The following is a 15,495-nucleotide window of genomic DNA, read 5'->3' on the forward strand; positions in this document are numbered from 1 at the left end:
CAGCCCAAAATACAGCCCAAAATACACCCCAAATACACCCCAAATACAGCCCAAAATACAGCCCAAATACAGCCCAAATACAGCCCAAATACAGCCCAAATACACCCCAAATACAGCCCAAATACAGCCCAAATACACCCCAAATACAGCCCAAATACAGCCCAAATACAGCCCAAATACAGCCCAAATACAGCCCAAATACAGCCCAAATACACCCCAAATACAGCCCAAATACACCCCAAATACAGCCCAAATACAGCCCAAATACAGCCCAAATACAGCCCAAATACACCCCAAATACACCCCAAATACAGCCCAAATACAGCCCAAATACAGCCCAAATACAGCCCAAATACAGCCCAAATACACCCCAAATACAGCCCAAATACAGCCCAAATACAGCCCAAATACAGCCCAAATACAGCCCAAATACAGCCCAAAATACACCCAAATACAGCCCAAAATACACCCAAAAATACACCCAAAATACACCCAAAATACACCCAAAAATACACCCAAAATACACCCAAAATAAACCCAAAATACACCCAAAACACACCCAAAACACACCCAAAATACAGCCAAAATTCACCCAAAATACAGCCAAAATACAGCCAAAATACAGCCAAAATACAGCCCAAATACAGCCCAAAATACACCCAAATACAGCCCAAATACACCCCAAATACAGCCCAAATACACCCCAAATACAGCCCAAAATACACCCCAAATACAGCCCAAATACAGCCCAAATACAGCCCAAATACAGCCAAAATACAGCCCAAATACACCCAAAATACACCCAAATACAGCCCAAATACACCCCAAATACAGCCCAAATACAGCCCAAATACACCCCAAATACAGCCCAAATACACCCCAAATACACCCCAAATACAGCCCAAATACAGCCCAAATACACCCCAAATACAGCCCAAATACAGCCCAAATACACCCCAAATACAGCCCAAATACAACCCAAATACAGCCCAAATACAGCCCAAATACACCCAAAATACACCCAAAATACACCCAAAATACACCCCAAAATACAGCCCAAAACACCCCAAAATACAGCCCAAATACAGCCCAAATATACCCAAAATACAGCCCAAAATACACCCCAAATACACCCAAAATACAGCCCAAAATACAGCCCAAAATACACCCCAAATACACCCCAAATACAGCCCAAAATACAGCCCAAATACAGCCCAAATACAGCCCAAATACAGCCCAAATACACCCCAAATACAGCCCAAATACAGCCCAAATACAGCCCAAATACACCCCAAATACACCCCAAATACAGCCCAAATACAGCCCAAATACAGCCCAAATACAGCCCAAATACACCCCAAATACACCCCAAATACAGCCCAAATACAGCCCAAATACAGCCCAAATACAGCCCAAATACAGCCCAAATACACCCCAAATACAGCCCAAATACAGCCAAAATACAGCCCAAATACACCCCAAAATACACCCCAAAATACAGCCCAAATACAGCCCAAATACACCCCAAATACACCCAAAATACAGCCAAAATTCACCCAAAATGCAGCCCAAAATACAACCAAAATACAGCCAAAATACACCCCAAATACACCCCAAAATACACCCCAAAATACAGCCCAAATACAGCCCAAATACAGCCCAAATACACCCCAAATACAGCCCAAATACACCCCAAATACAGCCCAAAATACAGCCCAAATACAGCCCAAATACAGCCCAAATACACCCAAATACAGCCCAAAATACAGCCCAAAATACAGCCCAAATACAGCCCAAATACAGCCCAAATACACCCAAATACAGCCCAAAATACAGCCCAAATACAGCCCAAATACACCCCAAATACACCCAAATACACCCCAAATACAGCCCAAATACACCCCAAATACACCCAAAATACAGCCAAAATACAGCCAAAAATTCACCCAAAATACACCCAAAATTCACCCAAAATATACACTGAAAACACCCAAAATGCACCCAAAACACACCCAAAATACACCCAAAATACAACCAAAATGCACCCAAAATTCACCCAAAATTCACCCGAAATTCACCCAAAATGCACCCAAAATACACCCAAAATACACCCAAAATACACCCAAAATACAGCCAAAATACAGCCAAAAGTCACCCAAAATGCAGCCCAAAATACACCCCAAATACAGCCAAAATACACCCCAAATACAGCCCCAAATACACCCCAAAATTCACCCAAAACACACCCAAAATACACCCAAAATTCACCCAAAATAGACCCTGAAAACACCCAAAATTCACCCATAATACAGCCAAAATACACCCAAAATACACCCCAAATACACCCAAAATTCAACTGAAATTCACCCAAAAATTCACCCAAAATACACCCAAAATGCACCCAAAATTCACCCAAAATTCACCCAAAATTCACCCAAAATACACCCAAACACACACAAAATTCACCCAAAATACACCCAAAATTCACCCAAACACACACAAAATGCACCCAAATGCACCCAAAATACACCCAAAATAGACCCAAAAATTCACACAAAACACACCCAAAATTCTCCCAAAATTCACCCAAAATACACCCAAAAATTCACCCAAAATACACCCAAAATACACCCAAAATACACCCAAAATACACCCAAAATACAGCCAAAATACAGCCCAAATACACCCAAAATACACCCAAAATGCACCCAAAATTCACATAAAATTCACCCAAAATAGACTCAAAATACACCCTGAAAACACACAAAATTCACCCAAAATACACCCAAAACACACCCAAAATACACTCAAAATACACCCAAAATACACCCAAAATACACCCAAAATACACCCAAAATACAGCCAAAATACAGCCAAAATACACCCAAAATACACCCAAAATACACCCAAAATACAGCCAAAATACAGCCAAAAGTCACCCAAAATGCAGCCCAAAATACAGCCCAAATACAGCCAAAATACACCCCAAATACACCCCAAAATACACCCCAAATACAGCCCAAATACACCCCAAATACAGCCCAAATACACCCCAAATACAGCCCAAATACACCCCAAATACAGCCCCAAATACACCCCAAAATTCACCCAAAACACACCCAAAATACACCCAAAATTCACCCAAAATAGACCCTGAAAACACCCAAAATTCACCCAAAATTCACCCATAATACAGCCAAAATACACCCCAAATACACCCAAAATTCAACTGAAATTCACCCAAAAATTCACCCAAAACACACCCAAAATGCACCCAAAATTCACCCAAAATTCACCCAAAATTCACCCAAAATACACCCAAACACACACAAAATTCACCCAAAATTCACCCAAAATACACCCAAAATTCACCCAAACACACACAAAATGCACCCAAATGCACCCAAAATACACCCAAAATAGACCCAAAAATTCACACAAAACACACCCAAAATTCTCCCAAAATTCACCCAAAATACACCCAAAAATTCACCCAAAATACACACAAAATACACCCAAAATACACCCAAAATACACCCAAAATACACCCAAAATACACCCAAGATACAGCCCAAATACACCCAAAATACACCCCAAATACACCCAAAATACACCCAAAATACACCCAAAATTCACCCGAAATTCACCCAAAAATTCACCCAAAACACACCCAAAATGCACCCAAAATTCACCCAAAATTCACCCAAAATTCACCCCCCAAAACCCCCCAAAATTCACCTTTTTACCCCGTTTTTCCCCGTTTTTTTGTGTTTCCCCCATTTTTCCCCATTTCCCCATTTTTAACCATTTTTCCCCCATTTTTCCCCATTTTTTTTGGTTTTTTCCCCATTTCCCCCCATTTTTTTTGTGTTTCCCCCCGTTTTTCACCGTTTTCTCCTGTTTTTCACCGTTTTCTCCTGTTTTTAACCGTTTTCTCCCCGTTTTTCACCGTTTCTCCCCATTTTTACCCGTTTTTTTTGTATTTTTTCCCCATTTTTTTGGTGTTTTTCCTCCATTTTTCCCCATTTTTTGGTGTTTTTTCCCCATTTCCCCCCATTTTTAACCATTTTTGGGGTTTTTTTCCCCCATTTCTCCCCATTTTTCCCCCATTTTTTGGTGGATTTTCCCCAATTTTTTTTGGTTTTTTTCCCCATTTCCCCTCATTTTTCCCCATTTCTCCCCATTTTTCCCCGTTTTTTTGTGGTTTTTCTCCTTTTTTTTTGGTGTTTTTTCCCCATTTTTCCCCGTTTTTCCCCATTTTCTTGGTTTCTTCCCCCATTTTTCCCCATTTTTTTGTGTTTTTCCCCCATTTTTTTGTGGTTTTTTCCCATTTCCCCCCCTTTTTAACCATTTTTTTGGGGTTTTTTTCCCCATTTCTCCCCATTTTTTCCCCATTTCCCCCCATTTTTCCCCTTTTTTTTTGATTTTTTCCCCATTTCCCCCCATTTTTAACCATTTCCCCCCATTTTTCACTGTTTCTCCGTGTTTTCCCCCCATTTTTTCCCCATTTCTCCCCATTTTTCCCCTTTTTTTTGTGGTTTTTCCCCATTTTTTTGGGGTTTTTTCCCATTTCCCCCCGTTTTTTTGTGTTTGCCCCCATTTTTAACCATTTCTCCCTGCTTTTTCCCCATTTTTTCCCCATTTCTCCCCATTTTTCCCCATTTCTCCCCATTTTTCCCCATTTCTCCCCATTTTTCCCCATTTTCCCCTTTTTTTTTTGTTTTTCCCCCCCTTTTTTTTTGTTTTTTCCCCCATTTCCCCCCCATTTTTCCCGTTTTTCCCCGTTTTTTTGTGGTTTTTCCCCATTTTTTTTGTTTTTTTCCCCATTTCCCCCCATTTTTCCCCATTTTCCCCCATTTTTCCCCATTTCTCCCCATTTTTCCCCGTTTTTTTGTGTTTTTTCTCCTTTTTTTTTGGTGTTTTTTCCCCATTTTTCCCCGTTTTTCCCCATTTTTTTGGTTTCTTCCCCCATTTTTCCCCATTTTTTTGTGTTTTTCCCCCATTTTTTTGTGTTTTTTTCCCCATTTCCACCCATTTTTAACCATTTTTTTGGTTTTTTTTTCCCCATTTCTCCCCATTTTTCCCTATTTTTTCCCCATTTCTCCCCTTTTTTTTTCCCCATTTTCCCCCGTTTTTCCCCATTTCTCCCAATTTTTCCCCGTTTTTTTGTGTTTCTTCCCCATTTTTTTTAGTTTTTTTCCCCATTTCCCCCTGGTTTTTTTGTGTTTCCCCCCGTTTTTCCCCGTTTCCCCCCGTTTTTCCCCGTTTCCCCCCGTTTTTTTGTGTTTTTCCCCATTTTTTTTGTGTTTCCCCCCATTTTTCCCCGTTTCCCCCCGTTTTTCCCCGTTTCTCCCCGTTTTTCCCCATTTCCCCCTTTTTCCCCGTTTCTCCCCGTTTTTCCTCGTTTCTCCCCATTTTTCACCGTTTTCTCCTGTTTTTCACCGTTTTCCCCCCGTTTTTAACCGTTTCTCCCCAGTTTTTTTGTGTTTTCCCCCCTTTTTTTTGTGTTTCTCCCCGTTTTTCCCCGTTTCCCCCTGGTTTTTTTGTGTTTCCCCCGTTTTTCCCCGTTTCCCCCCGTTTTTCACCGTTTCCCCCCGTTTTTTCCCCATTTCTCCCCGTTTTTCACCGTTTTCCCCCGTTTTTCCCCATTTCTCCCCGTTTTTCACCGTTTTCCCCCCGTTTTTCACCGTTTTCCCCCCTTTTTTCCCCGTTTCTCCCCATTTTTAACCGTTTTCCCCCCTTTTTTCCCCGTTTCTCCCCATTTTTCACCGTTTCCCCCCGTTTTTCCCTGTTTCCCCCCGTTTTTTTTGTGTTTCCCCCCGTTTTTCGCCATTTCCCCCCGTTTTTCCCCATTTCTCCCCATTTTTAACCATTTTCCCCCCGTTTTTCCCCGTTTCTCCCCATTTTTCCCCGTTTCCCCCTGGTTTTTTTGTGTTTTTCCCCGTTTCTCCCCATTTTCCCCCCGTTTCCCCCCATTTTTCCCCGTTTCCCCCCGTTTTTAACCATTTTCCCCCCGTTTTTCCCCGTTTCCCCCCATTTTTCCCCGTTTTCCCCCCATTTTTCCCGTTTCCCCCCGTTTTTCCCCGTTTCCCCCCATTTTTCCCCGTTTTCCCCCCATTTTTCCCCATTTTCCCCCCATTTTTCCCCATTTTCCCCCCGTTTTTCCCCGTTTTCCCCCCGTTTTTCCCCATTTTCCCCCCATTTTTCCCCGTTTCCCCCCCGTTTTTAACCGTTTCCCCTCGTTTTTCACCGTTTTTCCCCGTTTTCCCCCCAAAGCTGCCACTGGCCGAGCTCCTGGTTGCCCACGGCGCCGACCTGGGAGCCAAATCCGCCCTGGACGAGACGCCCCTGGGTGGGTGACGCCGCTTTGGGGACAAAACGCCCGGGTTTGGGACACCTGGGGACATCTGGGGACATCTGGGGACATCTGGGGACATCTGGGGACATCTGGGGACATCTGGGGACATTTCAGTGACATCTGGGGACATTTGGGGACATTTCAGTGACATTTGGGGCCATTTTTGGGGACATTTCAGTGATGTTTGATGACATTTGGGGACATCTGGGGACATTTCAGTGACATTTGGGGACCTTTGGGGACATTTGGGGACATTTGCGGCCATTTTTGGGGTCATTTCAGTGACATTTGGGGACATTTGGGGACATTTCAGTGATGTTTGATGACATTTGGGGACATTTAGGGACATTTCAGTGACATCTGGGGACATCTGGGGACATTTTTGGGGACATCTGGGGACATTTGGTGATGTTTCAGTGACATTTGGTGACATCTGGGGACATTTGGGGACATTTGGTGACATTTGGGGACATTTTTGGGGACATTTCAGTGACATTTGGGGACATCTGGGGACATTTTTGGGGACATTTGGTGACATTTGGTGACATTTCAGTGACATTTGGGGACATCTGGGGACAGTTGGGGACATTTCAGTGACATTTGGGGACATTTGGGGACATTTCAGTGACATTTGGGGACATTTGGGGACATTTGGTGACATTTTGGGGACATTTGGTGAAAGTTGGGGACATTTCAGTGACATTTGGTGACATTTTGGGACATTTGGGTACACTGAGGGGACACTGAGGTGACATTTGGTGACACTCAGGTGACACTGAGGGGACACTCAGGTGACATTTCGGTGTCCCCAGATGTGTGTGGTGACAGTGACACGAGGACGCGGCTCCTGGAGCTGCAGCAGAGACACTGCAGTGACACTGAGGGGACACTGAGGGGACACTGAGGGGACACTGAGGGGACACTGAGGGGACACTCAGGTGACACTCAGGTGACAGGTGACACTCTGATGTCCCCAGATGTGTGTGGTGACAGTGACACGCGGTGCCGGCTCCTGGAGCTGCAGCAGAGACGCGCGGCCGTGCTGAGGGGACACTGAGGTGACACTCAGGTGACACTCAGGTGACACTCAGGTGACACTCTGGTGTCCCCAGACGTGTGTGGTGACAGTGACACGAGGACGCGGCTCCTGGAGCTGCAGCAGAGACACTGCAGTGACACTGAGGGGACACTGAGGGGACACTGAGGGGACACTGAGGTGACACTCAGGTGACACTGAGGTGACAGGTGACACTCTGATGTCCCCAGATGTGTGTGGTGACAGTGACACGCGGTGCCGGCTCCTGGAGCTGCAGCAGAGACGCGCGGCCGTGCTGAGGGGACACTGAGGGGACACTGAGGGGACACTCAGGTGACACTGAGGTGACAGGTGACACTCTGATGTCCCCAGACGTGTGTGGTGACAGTGACACGAGGACGCGGCTCCTGGAGCTGCAGCAGAGACGCGCGGCCGTGCTGAGGGGACACTGAGGGGACACTGAGGGGACACTGAGGGGACACTCAGGTGACAGGTGACACTCTGGTGTCCCCAGATGTGTGTGGTGACAGTGACACGAGGACGCGGCTCCTGGAGCTGCAGCAGAGACGCGCGGCCGTGCTGAGGGGACACTGAGGGGACACTGAGGGGACACTGAGGGGACACTCAGGTGACAGGTGACACTCTGGTGTCCCCAGATGTGTGTGGTGACAGTGACACGAGGACGCGGCTCCTGGAGCTGCAGCAGAGACGCGCGGCCGTGCTGAGGTCGCAGGAGAAACAGAAATCGCTGCTGCAGAGGAGAACGTCCAGCGCCGCCAGCCGGGGGTGAGGGGACATCACTGGGGACATTGGGGACACCCTGGGGACATTGGGGACACCCTGGGGACACCCTGGGGACATTGGGGACATTGGGGACATTTGGGGTCGCTGCTGCAGAGGAGAACGTCCAGCGCCGCCAGCCGCGGGTGAGGGGACATCATTGGGGACATCACTGGGGACATTGGGGACATCTGGGGACATTGGGGACATCATTGGGGACACCCTGGGGACACCCTGGGGACACCATGGGGACACCCTGGGGACATTGGGGACATCACTGGGGACATCACTGGGGACATCATTGGGGACATTTGGGGTCGCTGCTGCAGAGGAGAACGTCCAGCGCTGCCAGCCGCGGGTGAGGGGACATCATTGGGGACACTGGGGACATCTGGGGACATTGGGGACACCCTGGGGACATTGGGGACATTGGGGACATTGGGGACATTGGGGACATTTGGGGTCGCTGCTGCAGAGGAGAACGTCCAGCGCCGCCAGCCGCGGGTGAGGGGACATTGGGGACATCACTGGGGACATTGGGGACACCCTGGGGACATTGGGGACACCCTGGGGACACCCTGGGGTCATTGGGGACATTGGGGACATTGGGGACATCTCTGGGGACATTGGGGACATCACTGGGGACATTTGGGGTCGCTGCTGCAGAGGAGAACGTCCAGCGCCGCCAGCCGGGGGTGAGGGGACATCATTGGGGACATTGGGGACATCATTGGGGACATCATTGGGGACACCCTGGGGACATTGGGGACATCATTGGGGACATTTGGGGGTGGCACTGGGGACACTGAGGGGGGATTAGGGTGACACTGGGGGGAATCAGGGTGACACTGGTGACACCGGGGGTGGCACTGGGGGGGTCAGGGTGGCACTGGTGACACCGGGGGTGGCACTTGGGGGGGTCAGGGTGGCACTGGGGGGGGTCAGGGTGACACTGGGGTGACACTGGTGACACCAGGGGTGGCACTGGGGGGGTCAGGGTGGCACTGGGGGGGTCAGGGTGACACTTGGGGGGGTCAGGGTGGCACTGGGGGTGACACTGGGGGGGTCAGGGTGGCACTTGGGGGGGTCAGGGTGGCACTGGGGGGTCAGGGTGGCACTGGGGGGTCAGGGTGGCACTTGGGGGGGTCAGGGTGGCACTGGGGGTGACACTGGGGGGTCAGGGTGACACTGGGGGGGTCAGGGTGGCACTTGGGGGGGTCAGGGTGGCACTGGGGGTGATACTGGGCGGCCATCACCGCGCTCTGGGGGTGACACTGGATATCTGTAACCCCAAAAAATCCCAAATCCCCCAGAAATCCTAAAAATCGCCCCAAAAAAAATCCCCCCAAACCCCCCCCAAAAATCCAAGAAAATCCCAAAAAACCCCAAAAAAATCCCAAAAAAAAATCCCCCCCAAAAAATCCCCCCCAAATCCCAAAAACCCCAAAAATTCCCCCCAAAATATCCACAAAAAACCCCCAAAAAACCCCCAAAATCCCAAAAAAGCTCCCCAAAAATCCCAAAAAAATCCGCAAAAAAAAACCCCTAAAATCCCCCAAAATCCCAAAAAAAATCCCCCCCAAAAAATTCCCCCAAATCCCAAAAACCCCAAAAATTCCCCCCAAAAAATCCACAAAAAACCACAAAAAACCCCCCAAAAACCCAAAAAAACTCCCCAAAAATCCCAAAAAAATCTGCAAAAAAACCCCTAAAATCCCCCAAAATCCCAAAAAAAATCCCCCAAAAATTCCCCCTAAAAAATAAAAAAAAACCACAAAAAACCCCCAAAAATTCCCCCCAAAAAATCGCCAAAAACCCCAAAAATTCCCCCCAAAAAACCCACAAAAACCCAAAAAAATTCTCCTCCAAAAATTCCAAAAAACCACAAAAAACCCCCAAAAACCCCAAAAATTCCCCCTAAAAAATCCCCAAAAAACCACAAAAAAACACCAAAAAAACCCAGAAATTCCCCCCAAAAAATCCCCAAAAAGCCACAAAAAACCCCCAAAAAACCCCCAAAAATCCCCCCAAAAAACCCCCAAAAATCCCCAAAAAATCAAAAAGAATTCCCCCAAAAATCCCCCAAAAAAATCCCCAAAAAAATCCCCCCAAAATCCCCAAAAATCCCCAAAAAATCCCCCAAAAATAAGAAAAAAATCCCCCCAAAATCCCCCCAAACCCCCCCAAAAAATCCCCCAAAGAACACAAAAAACCCCAAAAAACCCCCCAAAAATCCCAAAAAAATCCCCCAAAAAATCCCCAAAAAAATCCCCAAAAAACCCCAAAAATTGCCCTCCAAAAATTCCAAAAAACCACAAAAAACCCCCAAAACCCCCAAAAATTCCCCCTAAAAAATCCCAAAAAAACCACAAAAAAACCCCCAAAAAACCCAGAAATTCCCCCCAAAAAATCCCCAAAAAGCCACAAAAAACCCCCAAAAAACCCCCAAAAATCCCCAAAAAATCAAAAAGAATTCCCCCAAAAATCCCCCCAAAAAATCCCCAAAAAATCCCCCAAAAAATCCCCCAAAAATCCCCAAAAAATCAAAAAGAATTCCCCCAAAAATCCCCCCAAAAAATCCCCCCAAAAATCCCCCAAAAATCCCCAAAAATCCCCCAAAAATCAAAAAGAATTCCCCCAAAAATCCCCCCAAAAAATCCCCAAAAAATCCCCCAAAAAATCCCCCAAAAATCCCAAAAAATCCCCCAAAATACCCCAAAAATACCCCAAAAATAAGAAAAAAATCCCCCCCAAAATCCCCCCAAACCCCCCCAAAAAATCCCCCAAAGAACACAACCCCAAAAAACCCCCCAAAAATCCCAAAAAAATCCGCAAAAAAACCCCTAAAATCCCCCAAAATCCCAAAAAAAATCCCCCAAAAATTCCCCCTAAAAAATCCCAAAAACCCCAAAAATTCCCCCCAAAAAACCCACAAAAACCCAAAAAAATTCTCCTCCAAAAATTCCAAAAAACCACAAAAAACACCAAAAAATCCCAAAAATTCCCCCTAAAAAATCCCCAAAAAACCACAAAAAAACACCAAAAAAACCCAAAAATTCCCCCCAAAAAATCCCCCAAAAAACACAAAAAACCACCAAAAAATCCCAAAAATTCCCCCTAAAAAATCCTAAAAAACCCCCAAAAATTCCCCTCCAAAAATTCCAAAAAACCCCAAAAATTCCCCCAAAAAACCCCAAAAATCCCCCCAAAATAAAAAAAGAACCCAAAAAATCACAAAAAAAATCCCCAAAAAACCCAAAAAAATCCCCAAAAAACCCAAAAAAATCCCCCAAAAATTCCCCCAAAAAATCAAAAAAAAAATCCCCAAAAATCCCAAAAATCCCCTAAAAAATTACCCCTAAAAAATCGAAAAAAACCCACAAAAAACCCCAAAAATCCCCCCCAAAAATCCCCCAAAAATCCCAAAAAACGCCAAAAAATTCCCCTCCAAAAATTCCAAAAAACCACAAAAATTCCCCCAAAAAACCCCAAAAAATCCCCCCAAAAAATCCCCAAAAAACCACAAAAAACCCCAAAACCCCCAAAAAACCCCCCAAAAAATCCCAAAAAATCCCCCAAAAAACCCAAAAAAATCCCCCAAAAAATCCCAAAAAAATCCCAAAAATCCCAAAAAACCCTAAAAAATTCCCCCTGAAAAATCGAAAAAAACCCACAAAAAAACCCAAAAATCCCCAAAAAAATCCCCCAAAAACCCCAAAAATTCCCCCCCAAAAATTCCAAAAAACCACAAAAAACCCCAAAAACCCAAAAAAATTCCTCCTAAAAAATCCCCAAAAAACCACAAAAAACCCCCAAAAAATCCCAAAAATTCCCCCCCAAAAATCCCCCAAAAACCACAAAAAACCCCAAAAAATTCCTCCTAAAAAATCCCCAAGAAAACACAAAAAACCCCCAAAAAATCCCCAAAAAAATCCCCAAAAATCCCAAAAACCCCTAAAAAATTACCCCTAAAAAATAATAAAAAAACCACAAAAAAACCCAAAAATCCCCCAAAAAATCCCCCAAAAATCCCAAAAAACCCCAAAAAATTCCCCTCCAAAAATTCCAAAAACCCCCAAAAATTCCCCCAAAAAACCCCAAAAAATCCCCCCAAAAAATCCCCAAAAAACCACAAAAAACCCCAAAACCCCCAAAAATCCCCCCAAAAAATCCCAAAAAATCCCCCAAAAAACCCAAAAAAATTCCCCAAAAAATCCCCAAAAAATCCCCAAAAATCCCAAAAACCCCTAAAAAATTCCCCCTAAAAAATGGAAAAAAAACCCACAAAAAAACCCAAAAATCCCCCAAAAAATCCCCCAAAAACCCCAAAAATTCTCCTCCAAAAATTCCAAAAAACCACAAAAAACCCCCAAAAACCCCAAAAATTCCCCCTAAAAAATCCCCAAAAAACCACAAAAAAACACCAAAAAAACCCAAAAATTCCCCCTAAAAAATCCCCAAAAAACCCCAAAAACCCCCCAAAAAATCCCCCAAAAATTCCAAAACACCCTAAAAATTCCCCCCAAAAAATCCCAAAAAAATCCCCAAAAAAACCCCAAAAATTCCCCCCAAAAAATCCCAAAAAAACCCAAAAATTCCCCCTAAAAAATCCAAAAAAAACCCCAAAATTCCCCTCCAAAAATTCCAAAAAACCACAAAAAAACCCCAAAAAACCCCAGAAATTCCCCCAAAAACCCGAAAAATTCCGCCTAAAAAATCCCCCCAAAATCCCCCCAAAAAATCCCCAAAAATCCCAAACACCCCTAAAAATTCCCCCTAAAAAATCCCCAAAAAACCACAAAAATTGCCCTCCAAAAATTCCAAAAAACCACAAAAAAACCCCCAAAAACCCCAAAAATTCCCCCTAAATAAAGAAGCCAAAAAATCACAAAAAAATCCCCCAAAATCCCCCAAAAAATCCCCCACAAAATCCCAAAAAAACCCCCAAAAATCCCCAAAAATCCCAAAAACCCCTAAAAAATTACCCCTAAAAAATCAAAAAAAACCCACAAAAAAACCCAAAAATTCCCCCCAAAAAATCCCAAAAAATCTCAAAAAAACCCCCAAAACCCCCAAAAATCAAAAAAAATCTCAAAAAAACCGCCAAAACCCCCAAAAATTCCCCCTAAAAAATCCCCAAAAAACCACAAAAAATCCCAAAAAATCCCAAAAAAATCCCCCAAAAATCCCAAAACACCCCAAAAATTCCCCCAAAAAAATCCCAAAAAAACCCCAAAAAATCCCAAAAAACCCCAAAAACCCCAAAATCCCCCCAAAACCCCCCAAAACCCCCCGGAATTCCCGAATTCCCGTGTGTGTCCCGGCAGGAAGGTGGTGCGCAGGGCCAGCGTGTCCGAGCGCTCCAGGGGTGACACCGGATATCCGTGACCCCAAAAAACCCCCCAAAAATCCCAAAAAACCCCCAAAAATCCCAATAAAATCCCACAAAAATCCCAAAAAAACTCGAAAAATCCCAAAAAAACCCCAAAAATCCCAAAAAAACCCCCAAAAAATCCCAAAAAAATCCCCCAAAAATCCCAAAAAACCCCCCAAAAATCCCAAAAAAACCCCCAAAACCCCCAAAAATTCCCCCTAAAAAATTCAAAAAAACCCACAAAAAACCCCCCAAAATTCCCCCTAAAAAATCCCCAAAAAACCACCAAAAAAACCCAAAAAATCCAAAAAAAATCCCCAAAAAATCCCAAAATTCCCCCCCAAAAAATCCCAAAAAAACCCCAAAAATTCCCCTCCAAAAATTCCAAAAAACCCAAAAAATTCCCCCAAAAATCCCCAAAAATCCCCCCAAAATAAAAAAAGAACCCAAAAAAATCACAAAAAAAATCCCCAAAAAACCCAAAAAAATCCCTCCCAAAAAATCCCAAAAAAACCCCAAAAAATCCCAAAAAATCCCCCAAAAATTCCCCCTAAAAAATAAAAAAAAAGCCCACAAAAATCCCCAAAATTCCCCCGAAAAATTCCAAAAAACCACAAAAAACCCCCAAAAAATCCCAAAAAAATCCCAAAACACCCCAAAAATTCCCCCCAAAAAATCCCAAAAAATCTCAAAAAAACCCCAAAATCCCCCAAAATCCCCCAAACCCCCCGGAATTCCGGAATTCCCGTGTGTGTCCCGGCAGGAAGGTGGTGCGCAGGGCCAGCGTGTCCGAGCGCTCCAGCCGCTACCGGCGCGAGCAGCAGCGCGAGGCCATCGTGTGGCAGCAGCGACGGGGACAGCTCGGGGACAGCGAGGACGAGGACAGGGGGACACCCGAGGGCACGGCCGGAGACGGGGTGAGGGACACTGGGGACACTGGGGACATTGGGGACACTGGGGACACTGGGGACATCTCGGGGACATTGGGGACATCACTGGGGACAGCTCGGGGACAGCGAGGACGAGGACAGGGGGACACCCGAGGGCACCGCCGGAGACGGGGTGAGGGACACTGGGGACATTGGGGACATTGGGGACATTGGGGACATCACTGGGGATATTGGGGACATCACTGGGGACATCACTGGGGACATTGGGGACATCACTGGGGACATCACTGGGGACAGCTCGGGGACAGCGAGGACAAGGACAGGGGGACACCGGAGAGCACGGCCGGAGACGGGGTGAGGGACACTGGGGACATTGGGGACATTGGGGACATCACTGGGGACAGCTCGGGGACAGCGAGGACGAGGACAGGGGGACACCCGAGGGCACCGCCGGAGACGGGGTGAGGGACACTGGGGACATTGGGGACATTGGGGACACTGGGGACATTGGGGACATTGGGGACATCACTGGGGACATTGGGGACATCACTGGGGACAGCTCGGGGACAGCGAGGACGAGGACAGGGGGACACGGGAGAGCACGGCCGGAGACGGGGTGAGGGACACTGGGGACATTGGGGACATTGGGGACATCACTGGGGACAGCTCGGGGACAGCGAGGACGAGGACAGGGGGACACCCGAGGGCACCGCCGGAGACGGGGTGAGGGACACTGGGGACATTGGGGACATCACTGGGGACATCACTGGGGACATTGGGGACATCATTGGGGACATTGGGGACACCTTGGGGACATTGGGGACATCACTGGGGACAGCTCGGGGACAGCGAGGACGAGGACAGGGGGACACGGGAGAGCACGGCCGGAGACGGGGTGAGGGACACTGGGGACATTGGGGACATCATTGGGGACATCACTGGGGACATCATTGGGGACAGCTCGGGGACATTGGGGACATTGGGGACATTGGGGACGTTGGGGACCTTGGGGACAATGTGGGACCTTGGAGACCTTGGGGACATTGGGGACATCAGT

General features: G+C 46.4%; 1 protein-coding gene across 1 annotated transcript in view; it reads left to right on the forward strand.

The window, feature by feature from the left end:
- PPP1R16A (protein phosphatase 1 regulatory subunit 16A) overlaps positions 1-15,495 on the forward strand; it is a 44,072-nt gene that overhangs the window by 27,264 nt on the left and 1,313 nt on the right. The window contains exons 8-10 of the mRNA XM_086876096.1: positions 6,277-6,352; positions 8,051-8,180; positions 14,312-14,465. Coding sequence (XP_086732222.1) covers positions 6,277-6,352; positions 8,051-8,180; positions 14,312-14,465 — 360 coding nt within the window. The remainder of the gene's footprint in view (positions 1-6,276; positions 6,353-8,050; positions 8,181-14,311; positions 14,466-15,495) is intronic.

Source organism: Cyanistes caeruleus, chromosome 1, assembly GCF_971803275.1.
Source record: "Cyanistes caeruleus chromosome 1, bCyaCae1.hap1.1, whole genome shotgun sequence".
Lineage (NCBI taxonomy): Eukaryota > Metazoa > Chordata > Aves > Passeriformes > Paridae > Cyanistes > Cyanistes caeruleus.